Source organism: Carassius carassius, chromosome 2 (assembly GCF_963082965.1).
Source record: "Carassius carassius chromosome 2, fCarCar2.1, whole genome shotgun sequence".
In the NCBI taxonomy this organism is placed as follows: domain Eukaryota; kingdom Metazoa; phylum Chordata; class Actinopteri; order Cypriniformes; family Cyprinidae; genus Carassius; species Carassius carassius.
Genome location: NC_081756.1, coordinates 30,382,857 through 30,397,271, shown reverse-complemented (window position 1 = coordinate 30,397,271; position 14,415 = coordinate 30,382,857). Strand labels below are relative to the sequence as shown.

Below are 14,415 nucleotides of genomic sequence, written 5' to 3'. Positions count from 1 at the left end.
GTTTCAGCTTTTCTATAGATTTGAGGTCTGCAGACTGGCTAGGCCACTCCATGACCTTAATATGCTCTTCTTGAGCCACTCCTTTGTTGCCTTATCCATGACCCATCTTCAGTGTTCTGGCTGAGGGAAGGAGGTTCTCGTCCAAGATTTTTTTAGCACTTGGACCCGTCCATTTGCCCCTCAATGCAAAGTCGACCTGTACCCAGTAAAAACAGCCCCAAAACATAATGTTTCCACCTCCGTGCTTGACTGTAGGTATGGTGTTCTTGGGGTAATAGTCAGCATTTCTCTCTCTCTCTCGCCAGAGAGCTCAATTTTGGTCTCATCGGACCACAGCACTTTCTTCCAAGCCTTCTCTGAATCATTTAGATGTACATGTGCCTTCTTGAGCAGTGGTATCTTGCGGGCTCTGCAGGATTTCAGTCCATTGCGGCATAGTGTGTTACCAATGTTTTGCTTGGTGACTGTGGTCCCAACTCCCTTAAGATCATTAACAAGCTCCTCCCGTGTAGTTTGGGGCTGATCCTTCACCGTTCTCATGATCATTCTTACCCCATGAGGCGAGAACTTGAACAGAGCTCCAGACCGACGCCAATTGATGGTTGTTTTGTATTTCTTTCATTTACAAATAATCCTACCAACAGTTGTCTCCTTCTCACCAAGCTTCTTGCTGATGGTCTTGTACCCCATTCAAGCCTTGTGTAGATCTACAATCTCGTCTCTGGCATCCTTTGACAGCTCTTTGGTCTTGCCCATGGTGGTGGGAGAAGTTGGAATGGAAAATACCGATTGTGTGGACAGGTGTATTTTATTTAGAGACCCTTTCCCCACTACACACACAGTATATACACATAAAGTATACATACACACACACATACATATATACACATAAAATGACTTACCAGAGTTATACTTACTTAACATTTTTTTTAAACAGTACTTCTGAGCCATCATGTCCATCATTACTCTATTTGTGTCTAAGCATGTGTAATTAATTGTTAGCTCTTTTCTTTTAAAGAGGGAATTGAATCTAAAGATTCAAATTGATTTAATTGAGCTGATTGCAAATTGAATTCGCACAGCGAATGTTAAAATCAGTATATCTTAAACAGCTCTGTTTATACTACTTCGTGGCCAACGAGGATATAAACAAAATGATCATTTACTGTAGCTATGAGCTAGGTAGCACAGAATCATGGCAAAATTTTATTTCAAAATACATGACCCAAGACAATGCTTCTTTATAAATTAAACACTAATTTATTGATCTACTTTTAAGGTTATATGGAACTACTCCAACGAACACACATACACACACACATACAGTTACTGAAGATGAGGATTAACTGAAATTGAATTAAGTCCCAAGGTTCTAGTATTGGAGAATCACAAAAGCAGAGATTTGTAATTTGTACTGAAAAGCAGGGTTCAGACGAGTTGGAGATTCGCTTATTGTCTCATCTCAGGGAATCCCACGCCTCGGATTGGTTGCAGATCTGTTGTCTGGATGACGTCTTTGGAATTGGTGACAAAAGGGTTTTCCTTGTAACTGCTGAAGTCGGTTGCCTTAGCTACGGATGGTGAAGCACTGGAAGTTCTTTTGAGAGGTTTCTTCTTAGCTTTAGACTTTGAAGTTTTCTGCAGTCATTGAGATTTCAATTGAGTATTTGAGTTCTGGATGACTTGATAGCTCGATGGTACAGCGTGTGAGGTAAACGCCCAAGGGTGTGCGAAAACAAGCAAAGAATCTCTCCATGTCATTTGGTTTTAAAGCAAGCCGATTTGGTCCCTCCCAGAAGTGGCTGTCCCAATCAGAGGGCTTAGCCATGCCCCGTATTGTTCCTTTCCCATGCATGAATTAATCAGATTCAGATGTACAGATGGACGACACAAATCAGCCAGTTTTAATGACATGAGAGAATTAGCCAGGACAATCTGTCTGGAGAGTCAATCAATTGATTGGAGCTAATGAAGTGGGTACATGTCTTTTGAGAAGCATCTAGCGTTGCTAAATTACAGCTCATCTTATACAGAAAAAAAGAAAACTGTGCCCAGTGAAAGTTCAGTTTCATAGTTATCAGACCATGAGCACCAGCCAGTGCGACATAGCTGAGCTGAGAGGAAGTGCGTGTTATTTACGGGAATGAAAAAAAAGTACAGCATCAAAGGAAGAAATTGAGAAGATGACAAAAAATAGAGGGTGAATTTGAAGACTTATTGAAAAAAGTGGGTTGTTGAGACACAAGACAGACAGATATGTAAGCCAAAATGGGCACAGTGGGCTTATTTACCAGCAAAGACCTTGCTGACAAATGTGAATTTAGATGGAGGTGTTTCTTCCCGTATTTTTCTTATCTCTGTCAGACTATACAAATCTTAAGCGAGTCTACCTGGCTTCATTAATTTTTAATTTGCCAAATGACTAACTCAGACAAAAAGAAGAACTTTGTCTAATAATTTTTCCTATGATGCCAGAGGATAATATAATCCTAATTGAGGCAGGCTCTGCTGTGCTTGCTTGACCCATTAATGTGAAACAAAGCGTTAGTTTATGCAATACATTTGTTAGTCAAAAGCTTGCTGCTAGTTGAGCTTATATAATGCTTTCAATAGGTAGTTTTTTGATGGTGCACATGCTCAAAGTTGAGTCTTAACAACCGTCTTCCACTCCTTCATAGTTCTGTGTCCGTGTTTTAACAATCCACCCATCTACTCTTTCTTCTCCTCTCTCTCTCTCTCTCTCTCTCTCTCTCTCTCTCTCTCTCTCTCTCTGTCTGTCACTGTCCCTTCTCTCTCAGAACTGATCGACGGCACTCCCACCCTGAAAATTAACCACGGCTCGGGAACATTGGTCCTGCAGTTGCCGGGCAACGTGAATGTAGCGGACAGACGTTGGCACAGACTGGACGTGAGGAGCAACAGCAAAGTAAGTGTTCGCCATTAGCAGGCGACTGACTGCTGAGCCCAATCGAGCCGAGGCCCCTCTCTCCTTGCCAGCTTCCTCCTATAATGCTGTGGTCACAGCTGTTAACTAGGGTTTACTTGATCCTAGACATTGTTTAGTGTGATAATTTGTATTCAGTGTTGCCAGGACTGTTTCGGATTCAGTGACTTCTCTGTTGATGCTAGGCTCTGTAGTAGTCCTGGCATGTAGTCTTGCTGTGGTGCAGTTTGCCTTAGGGTCAGTCTGAAATTGCTTGAACTTATAACGCTTATTTTTCAATACTTGCATCCTGTTTTGTGTGAAAGGAACATTGCAGCTTGGAGCTTTTAGACTGCAGTAAAGATAGTTTGCGGTTTGATATTTTATGCAGCAAAGCTCCTGTCCAGAATCCCTTTTGTAAGTCCACTAGTAAGGAAAGTTTTACGTTTTAAGCCTATTACCAATAAATATGCAGACTGCTGGAATACAAAATCATTGTTTTAGGTTGTGCTCGATTTGTGAACACTTTCGCAATCGCATTTTATCATGTGTTAGTGTTTCTCTTTGCTCTGTCCCCTTTTTCTTGTATAATAATGTCATGCGGTGCTGTTCCGGTGAATAACGGCCCATAGGACAAATAAATACATTTGTGTGTGTGTGTGTGTGTGTGTGTGTGTGTGTGTGTGTGTGTGGTCAAAATATATTTGAAATATATGCTAAATATATGTTGCAAACAGAGGAATTCGATTAAATATATTTTGAAATAGGAAATATATTTAGTTTCAACCTTCATATAGCTTACCAAAATATATTTTTAAATGCATTTCTGGGGCAAGACAATACATTTTCTTGGACTAAAATACATAGTATTTTTAAAAGCATTTAAAAATATATATTTCTATATTTAAAATATAATTTCAAAATCGTATTGAAAATATATTTGTTATTATATTTTTTTGGCCATTTTTTTTTTTTTTTTTTTTTTTTTAATATATTCTCAATGTACAAATATATGTTCAAAAATATTATATATATATATATATATATATATATATATATATAATTTTTTTTTTTTTGCTGTATGGGGTTGTTCCATGCCATTAGGTAAATCAGCTTATGCACTGCTCTTCTAGCCTATTGTGAATTGTGTAATCTTTCACAATAAAGTTGTGGTTGTTGTACCTTCCCTTGGGTTCTTGGCTTCAATATTCTTATTTGAAAAAGGTTTCACAGAACATTCTTTGTCAGTTTACCCTTTCCTGAGCCCTTAACTTTAAATATTCTGATTTGAAAAAAAACATCACAGTCCAGTTGTGGTCAGTTAACCCTTCCCTGGTTCATGAACATCACTATTCTGATTTGTGAAAATCATTTAATATTTGTATATTCAAAATTGTATATTTAAAATTTAACCTCAGCCTCATTAAGCTTTTGAAAATACACCTACAACCCACTTTTGTGTTCTTCTGTGCCAACTCTGAAGTACAAATGATTATTAATTTTAATATTGATTTCATTTGATTGGTAACTTATTCTACTTGATTTTATTCTGTTGTTATAATTAGAAATACATATTTGATCCAAATTTTTTATTATTGATTCGAAGGTGCTCCTGAATTTTTTGACTGTTCCTTTTTTCTTTCTTTTTTTTTTCTTTTTTTTTTAAGAAAAGTAAGTGTAGAGCCCTGATTAACCAGAAATTATTTCAGATTTAAATATTTTACAAGATTTACAGCAAAAGCCAGTTTGATGAAATAATATATATTTTTATGGATACTTGAGAAATTCTATTTGAATATTACCAGTGTAAACTCCTTTGACTTCTATGGACTCAATTAAATTCCTTTGAATGTTAAGAAATGTTAAGTACTATAAGAGGTCTTTCATGATGCTACGTATGCTGGGGTGTGAATTTGATAGGTGCTTGATATAAAATAGATGGTGCTTTAAAAAGTCCTTGAATTGGGTGTTCATGAAAGAGTGGGAACCCTGATATTAATCAAGCAGTTTAATCTTCTGAAGAGACATGGTTGCTTTATATGATGAACAAGTTTAATTTATTTTATTCACATATAAATATTGATCAATATACAGAGCATATCAAATACTGTATGGTCATTGGCATCTCAACCGTATGTATAAGAACAAACCTCATTGGTTCTCACATCAAGCAAGCACATTTGAGCTTCAGAAGACTTGGGTTAGAAGTTTGGAACAACATGAGGAGAAGTAAATGATGACAGAATTTTCAATCTGAGTGAATTATCCTTGTTTCCACGTTTTATGTTATGTCTGCATATGTCTGTCTGTTTATGTTTGTACAAAAACCTCAACTTTGACAGGGGTCTCAGACCCAAGGACAAAGCTTGAAATATGGACCTAACTTTAAAGACTTTTTGAAAATGTTACATTTATGTTTACAATCTCAGAGACCCCCAAAACACGAATCAATCCAATACATTTTTACATTCTACATTTTTCAGTTCACACTGTACCTCTTCTGCCAGTTGATTTCATTTATTCTATTTTTCAACAGTGTTTTTGCTGAAGTCAGATGTAACTCAAACATTCCTTTTTCAGGAGGTTCGTTTTACACTTGACCGCTGTGGAGGAGCCACTATCATGGAGATGGAGGGAGTGGGCAGCTGGCTAACTACTGAAGACCACACTTCATGTGAAGTTACTGGCATTACACCGAACATGGACAAGTAAACCACTTCCTTTATGTCTCTTTACACACCAATGCATAGTTGTTTAAAATGTTACAAATTTGACCCCGATGAATCATTAAAAATCTAATCGTTCTTCCACCAGTGCATGAGTCAATGAAACAATCATTACCCTCCTTTTTCTCACTCTACATATGGGACTCATGCCAGTTATGGACTCACTAATGTCTATAATATTTATAATTACACAAAGGTCTCACTCTAAAAGGTCAAATTAATTATCATAGTGAATCTCTAGAGAAACATGACCTCTCCATAGCATACAGCACATTAGTAACTCGTGTGAGAGAAGCAAACGAGGCTAGGGTAATGTCCTCTTCTTATGTGCTTTCAGGCATCTGAACGTGACACAGGTGCTTCAGCTGGGAGGAGTGAATGAGAACCTGCCATATATCTACCCACAACTACAACACAAGCACTTTACTGGCTGTATCCGAAACCTCATCGTGGACAGCAAGGTGAGGAAATGCATGCATTTCAATACAGAGAGAGACAAATCTTTGACAAGATAAAGAAGCTTTATATGCAAAGTCCTGTAACAGAGATGAGTTCTTTTTCATTTTTAAATGATCCATATGAGACCATGTCGTATTATTATTTTTTTTTGTTAAACATTTTGTGAAAACCATGCTACATTTTTGTCAGGATTCTTGATGATGAACAAAGGTCAAAAGAACAGTATTTTTAATGCTTTCCCTTTTTAGATTAGCAAAGACTAAAAAAAAAAAAAAAAAAAAACACATGCTATGACTTCTTAGGGTTGCGTCCACCCTCAGTTTAGAGTGTTTTTGGAACAAATATACCAGTCATAGATTTTTATAATACATGTCCCAGCATAGTTCTGTCAGAATATGTACTTTTAACCATTTAGCTGCTGAAGGAGATTTGATTGTAAGATGTGTATTGACTAGTTCACGCTTTCTCTTTCCAAGAAATGTTATTTGAAGTGAGGTATAATAGACCATGCCACTGTCCATAGTCTTATAAACCGATCTGTGATCTCACCCCACGTTATGTCAAGGTTTGTTACAATGAGTGACTATTTGTTTCTCATTGTAAATTTATGATTCAGCTGAAGGTTCTTGAGTCTAAAACACTTAACCAGTGGTCGTCAGACACAAAGAAACAGAAGAGAAGTGTTCACTTAGGCTACTGGGGCTTGACTGGAGAGCAAGCCATAGACTTTTAAAGTAGGAAGTACAGAGGTAGAATTGCTTTACTCATACAGTTTACTTTTGCTGTCTCCCTGTTAGTGATGTGATAATTCTGAGTAGGCTTTCTGGTGGCAAATACACAGTGTTATGGAGTGCATGGAAAAGTAGTTTTAAGATTTAATGATATTATGCCATTTACTGAGCCACTTTGGGAGGTACATCCAGGGAACTGCAGTACATTACTTAAAATGTCACAAAGGTTTGCTTGAGCTGTGAATTCATAAAAAAAAAAAAAACTTAATGAAAAGAATAAACCAAACAACTCTGAACCTTACATTGGAAAGGCTGACTGTTCAGAGGTGTACAAACAAAGAAAAAAACACCACAGCAAATGAAATAAGTGAGGTGTACAGGGTGGTAGGGTGTATTGTTCAGGTGGGCAACTGTTTGGTTATCAGCTTCTTCAAAATATCTTATTTTGTGTGCAGAACAAGAAATAAATGAATATGCTGTAGGTTTGGGACAACATAAGTGAATAAACAATGACAGAAATTAAATTTTAGGGTGAACTATCACTTTAATTACAGTGACAGCATGTTCAGTACTGTACCTAAGACCTGCACACATCTAATATACAGATATGCATATGTTTCTTTCATTTTAGACATAACCAACAAAGGCCATACATAAACATTGTGTGTTTTGACAGCATTAATACAAAACATAACTTAGTTCAGTAATCAGGCAAAGTTTTAAGGGGTTTTTGTTTTTGTGCGCACGCTTTGAATGTGCTCAGACAAAAAAATAAAATAAATAAATGCACGTCAGCAAATGCAAAAATTTTACTTTTGTGAATAAGTGCAGTGTCCCATGAGAAGGACAATAGGGATGTTAATGTATGCAGGGCCGCTGCTGGCCAAATGGGTGCCCTAAGAAGAATTGTATTGTTTTACCCCCTCCCAAAATTATTATGGAAGTAAAAAAAAAAACCACTTACTATAGGTGTCAAAATATAACTTTAATAAAATATAACTGTAAATAACTAAATTTTAATTACATTTTATTATTTACAAATTATAATTGTAGCTAGACAGTTCATATGGCTATGATTTACTAATACAGTTGTCTGATTTAATTGTCTCAAGCATTCAGAAATGACACAAAAGATTTTACTTCAATAAAAACAAGGATTAGTTTTTGTAAGGGTTGTGATCTCTACATATTTTTGTTGAAGAAATTATAGAGGCTAGAATTTCTATCACAAAAAGGTGGCCAAAAATGAAAGATTAAGTGGATATTTGAATTAAATATTTGGTCAATATTAAACAAAGATTTGATCATCCTGTAAGTGTTACAACAGCAATTATCAGGCCTTTTAGAGCCCTTTGCAGGCATTTGCAATAATAGCCTATGTGCATAAATTGTTTATTTTGTATTACATTATGTATTGTAAAAGTGTTATTAAATTTTTATTAATTAACCAATCATTATTGTCTCATTGTTTTTATATAATGCATTTTATGGAATTTTAAACGGTTGTTGTTCGCGTAGGTCTGTTTTTATTACCACAAAAATATTATCTGAATACTTCGTAAATTATTATTTGAAAGCCATGGTTAATTTGTAGTTACCATTGCTACAAGAGCAAGTTTTTTATTAAATTATGGTTAATTTTCAGAAGGGAACATGGAATCTCTAAGAGAATATTAAGGCAGATGCGGCGGTGATATTATCACTGACATTAAAACACGTTATCAACTTATGTTATCAAAATCCAAAAATGTTTAACAGGATTATAAAAGTACCTAAAAGTGATGCACGGGCCTCATCTTGGGCTTTTTTTCTTTTTGGTATCTCGACGCCGGACTACTGTTGTCTTTTCAGGGGCAAAGTTGTCCATCAGTTATGATCATTTGCAGTCAGCCGACAGCCAAAAACATGAAGTGAGAGCGAGCGCTGGCGCGGATGTGGGAATTGTGTGTCACATGCGCTTCGCCTGTCTACTGTCTTCACCGTGAAACACATTTTTTTATAATTATGTTTACATGTTTATTTATACATATGTTAATATACATATAAAAAAAAAAAATATATATATATATTATTTGGAGCAACTGGGATGTTGCCCACCTGGGAGTTGGTGCCCTTCACAAACTGCGTACTCTGCGTGTAGGGAGCTGCGGTACTGCATGTATGTCGCAGTATATTAATTCTGCGGCTCCAGAACTACAGCTGATAGAACGTGCCCTGCAGCACAATACAACGATATTTCTTCAAAAACAGATCGTGGAGGCATTATTATCCTCCACGATCAAAAATCTTCATATCGCACACCCCTTCCCTCGGAAGAAACCTCGTACCGAGGACAGACCAGACAGCAGGGACACTTTAGCATCAGACCTCAAAGGGGCAGAGGCTCAAGCCCCCCCGGTGCACGCCACTGGGTACCACAACTCCAAGAGAGACTTTAACTGAAATAAAACAATGCAGGGCAGCCGCAGGCACAACAAAGCAATGTTGGATACATTACTGTTCAAAAGTTTGGAGTCAGTCTGAGTCTTGAATTAAATCAGTGAGTCACAAAAAGCATGCCAGTGTACAGGAAATGGTTTCAGGCCGACAACACAGGTGATGCCAACATTCATTACTCTGTGCAACACGACCTTACAGCTAACAATGCAATACATAGTACAATGTATGAAGTCAATGGGCCAAGAAGAAGAGTTTCCAGGAAGAATGTAATTTTCTCATTAATACTGCCAACGAAAAATCTATGCAGAAAGGTTTGCTACAGTTACCTGCTGGCTTTAACATTGTTCTACTTATTGAATGACTTCTTACCAAATAAATGAATACGAAATGTAGATACGAGGTGATTTATTTTCGCTTTTATTAAATAGTTGGAAATGAGCACAGCTATTTAGAGTAACATCTGTTCCCTTTCAGTCGGTTATGTTCGACATTACGAATGGGATCTCGCCCGAGAGCCCAATCACCTTCGAGTGGTACAAAACGAGCCAATGGTACAGAAAGTACCTTGGTCTGCGGGATTTGCATCGCGAGCTCCGCCCCGCAGAGCGGGTATATAAGGAGTAACGCGAGCAACTCGCATTCAAGCTTTCGCTTCAGAGCCGAGCACATTGTGTGCTGCTTTCACCGGAGTGCTACAAGCAAGAGTCACTGGTGTTGGTGTGAAGGCGCGATTCAGCGGTTCGTTTGGGAGAGCATCGGGCTTGAGTGGTATCCTCCGCCCTGTCCCAAACGCTCGAGGCTGGATGATTGGTTCCTGGGGGCTGCTCATGCGGATCACCAGCACCCCCCTCTGGTTCCTTTCTTCCCAGAAGTGCACCAGGAAGTAACCAGTTCATGGAAGGCACCTTTAACTGCCCGAAACCGTTCTGGTACTTCCTCCGCCTTCACTGCCCTCGATGGCGGGGCGGCCAATGGGTATGCTGGGATTCCCCTGGTGGAGCGTTCTGTTGCGATGCAACTGTGTCCACAGAGCACCTCCGCTTGGCGTGGCGGTCCCAAGCTGCCCTCCAAGGCCTGTAAGTTCTCATCCACGCTTGTGGCCAAGGCTTACAGAGCTGCGGGCCAGGCCGCTTCTGCCCTTCATGCCATGGCCTCACTTCAGGTCTATCAGGCCAAGCTGTTCCAGCAGCTGCACAAGGGCAGTGCTGACCCAGGGGTTTTGCAAGAGGCGCGCACTGCTACCGACCTCGCTCTCTGGGCGACTAAGGTCACTGTGCGCTCCTTGGGTCAGGTGATGTCCACTTTGGTGGTCCAGGAGCACCACCTATGGCTGAACCTGGCAGACATGAGGGAATCTGATCGGGCTCAGCTCCTCAACTCCCCGGTCTCCCAGGATGGCCTCTTCGGCGACATGGTAGAGAGCTTTGCCCAGCAGTTCTCTTCCGCCCAGCAGCAGTCTGAGGCCATCAGACACATCCTGCCCCAGCGGCACACTGCTGCCTCCACCCCGCCGCCGGTGCAGCCGCCTCAGCCTACTCGTCGCCGAGGGCGCCCCCCTGCGGCCTCCTTCACTCCCGCTCGGCCACAGCAGCAGCCTTCACCCCCGCCGCAGCAAGGAGATGGCCGCAGAAGGGGGGCACAACCCATCTCTGCCCCTAAGCCTGCCAAACGCCAGGCCAAGCGGCGTTCCTGAGATGGGCGACCCAGAGTTGGAGACGTCAGCTCATCAGGAGATGGTAGCAGGACCACTCCTTCCCCCGGAGGAGGGCCGGGAGAGAATCCTTTGTTCTCGTGCATGACAGGGGCATCTTTGCCCACCATCGTCGCATGGACACCCCGAAACCTGGGGGGAATCTGCCACTGGCCCTGCGGCCGGTGGTACCCAAACCTTCACTAAAAGAGCTGTTTCCTCTACCTCCGGGTCCCAAGAGGCCACGAACGACAGTTGGCGACGTGCTTCCTCGCCGCTCTCGTTCTCCTCTCCCCTTGCCAGTTTCCATGCAAAGCCGGCTCAAGAACGCTCGCCTTCTCATGCCCTCTTTGCTACTTGGAGTCAGACGAGTGCCTGCACTCCGCCCCCGCTAAGGGACACTATGCCTCCCATGCCGGGGCTGTCTGCTCCACCACGCTGCCCACTGTGGGTACGCCTGTAGTCCCCTTGACCCCGCTGGTTCGGTTCCTGGGAGCCTGGCTAGAGCTCCCCAGGCCTTCCCGCTGGCTCATCCGGACACTCAGGCTCGGCTACGCGATTCAGTTAGCCAGGCGTCCCCCCAGGTTTCGGGGTGTCCATGCGACGATGGTGGGCAAAGATGCCCCTGTCATGCACGCGGAGGTCGCGACCCTGCTGGCAAAGGGCGCGATAGAGCCGGTCCCTCCAGCCGACATGAAGTCCGGCTTTTACAGCCCTTACTTCATAGTACCCAAGAAGACAGGTGGGTTACGGCCAATCCTGGACTTGCGTGCCTTGAACCGAGCTCTGCACAGACTCCTGTTCAAGATGCTAACACCCAAGCGCATTTTCGAATGCATTCGTTCGATGGATTGGTTTGCAGCGATCGACCTGAAAGACGCGTGCTTTCATGTCTCCATTCTTCCTCGACACAGACCGTTTCTTCGGTTTGCTTTCAAGGTCAGGCATATCGGTACAAGGTTCTCCCATTCAGGTTGGCCCTGTCTCCCAGTGTCTTTACGAAGGTCGCGGAGGGAGCCCTGACTCCTCTCAGGTAACAAGGTGTCCATATCCTCAACTACCTCGACGACTGGCTGATCCTAGCTCACTCTCGAGAGAGGTTGTGCGGGCACAGGGATCTGGTGCTCAGACACCTTGCCCGACTGGGTCTTCAGGTCTTCATTTAGCAGATATTTTTATCCAAAGTGACAAATGAGGACAATAGAAGCAATCAAAATCAACAAAAGAGCAATGATATCCAAGTGCTATAACAAGTTAGCTTAATGCAGTACATGTAGCAAGGTTTTATAAAATAATATAATAAATAAAAAGAAAAGAAAAAAGAAAAGAAAAAGATAGAATATGAAAAGAATTGTAAAATAAAGAAAAAGAAAACAAAAAGATTAGAGAAGCTAGATTTAGTTTTTTAGTTTTTCTTTTTAAAGAATAGAATTAGAATAGAGAGTGCTAGAGTTAGAGGGTCAAATAAAGATGGAAGATATGTGTTTTTAGCTGATTCAGAAAAGGACTCAGCTGCTCAGATTGAGTTGGGCAGGTCATTCCACCAGGAGGGAACATTTAATTTAAAAGTCTGTGAAAGTGATGTTGTGCATCTTTGGGATGGCACAAAAAAGCAACGTTCATTTGCAGAACACAAGCTTGTAGAGGGCACATAAGTCAGGAGTAATAAATGTAGATAAAGGGGTTCAGGGCCAGGGGTGGATTTGTAGCCAAACATTAATGCCTTGAATTTTATACGAGCAGCTATTGGAAGCCAGTGCAAATGGATAAACAGAGGTGTGACATGCATTATTTTCGGCTCGTTAAAAATTCATCTTGCTGCCACATTCTGGATTAATTGTAAATTTTTGATAGAAGTGGCTGGAAGACCTGCCAAGAGAGCATTGCAATAGTCCATGCTGGACAGAACAAGAGCTTGAGCAAGGAGTTGTGTAGCATGTTCCGAAAGAAAGGGCCTGATCTTCTTGATGTTGAATAAAGCAAATCTGCAGGACCGGACCATTTTAGCAATGTGGTCTGAGAAGGTCAGCTGATCATCAATCATAATTCCAAGGTCTCTGGTTGTTTTTGAAGGAGATATGGTTGATGTGCCTAACTTGATGGTGAAATTGTGATGAAATGATGGGTTTGGTGGAACCACAAGCAGTTTTGTCTTGCCAAGATTGAGTTGAAGATGATGGTTCTTCATCCAGCAAGAAATGTCTGTTAGACAAGCTGAGATGCGCGCAGCTATCGTTGGGTCATCAGGATGGAATGAGAGGTAGAGTTGAGTGTCATCAACATAGTAGTGGTATGAAAAGCCATGTTTCTGAATGACAGAACCTAGTGATGCCATGTGGAGAGAAGAGAAGTGGTCCAAGAACAGCGAAAAACAAAAATGACAATAAACCAACCTGTCTAATATAAAGTAATAGTGGCAAACAGCAGTCGAGTGGAATTAATGCTGCCCTTTTGCTTATTTATTTGCTCTATCTGTACATGGTGCAATCGTTTCCTGCACAGGGTCAAACTCATGCTGCAGCTTCTTCAGAAACACACACCGTTAGGAAGAGTGGGCATGAATAAATGGGAGTCATCAGATGAAAGGAAAAATGTATCTAATGTGGTCTGTGGTTATTCTGTTGTGAAGAGAATTTAAGGCCTCAAGGTTTCCCCATTCTTTTAATACAGAGCACTGCAGGCCTGCTTTTTTAAATGGCTGTGGCCTGTCCAGCATGGTAATATTAATTATGGCAGGCTGGATTAAAGGTGAATGCACAAATAAGATAAAACATTCATCTTTTCACCTCTTAACTTTTCAAGGCCTCCCAGTTTGGCCTATCCTGAGCATTATTTCTGCCTTATTTATATTTCCACAAGCTTATTATTATTAAGATTATTATTATTATTATTATTATTACAATTTTTTTTTTCAGATTTATGTTACTCTCAAGTGTTTTGGTGACTTCTGTAAGTCTGTAACCCTCACATTGACTCTCTCTTGCTCTCAGTTTTATGACCTCAGTTCACCAGCTGATTCCTCTGGTAGTGCTCCAGGATGTCTAATGACAGACAATAGTTGTGTGAACATGGGCTTTCCTTCCTGTGGGACCCGGGGGCGCTGCCATGGAGAGTGGGGTTCCTTCAGCTGTCAGTGCACACCTGGGTACAGCGGGCATCAGTGTGAAAAGGGTAATTACACAGCAGTTGTTCCAAAGTTTTCGAACTGTGTCTATTTCCACAGGTGGAATGTGAGAGAGACTGAGCCTTCGTAGATAATGCAGATAAGTCATTGCTAAAGAGAATGACTGAATGGATGTGAAAACTGTGTGTGTGTGTGTGTGTGTGTGTGTGTGTGTGTGTGTGTGTGTGTGTGTGTGTGTGTGTGTGTGTGTGTGTGTGTGTGAAAGCTTTTCAGTGGGGCAGTGAATATCTTTGAATTGCTCTGTGTAGGAGGGATAGTGTGAG

General features: G+C 40.9%; 1 protein-coding gene across 1 annotated transcript in view; it reads left to right on the top strand.

Annotated features, from left to right (window-relative positions):
- Positions 1-14,415, top strand: part of LOC132108000 (neural-cadherin-like) — a 273,951-nt gene that overhangs the window by 223,460 nt on the left and 36,076 nt on the right. The window contains exons 24-27 of the mRNA XM_059514421.1: positions 2,799-2,926; positions 5,504-5,631; positions 5,987-6,110; positions 13,959-14,139. Of these exons, the coding sequence (XP_059370404.1) occupies positions 2,799-2,926; positions 5,504-5,631; positions 5,987-6,110; positions 13,959-14,139 (561 nt within the window). The remainder of the gene's footprint in view (positions 1-2,798; positions 2,927-5,503; positions 5,632-5,986; positions 6,111-13,958; positions 14,140-14,415) is intronic.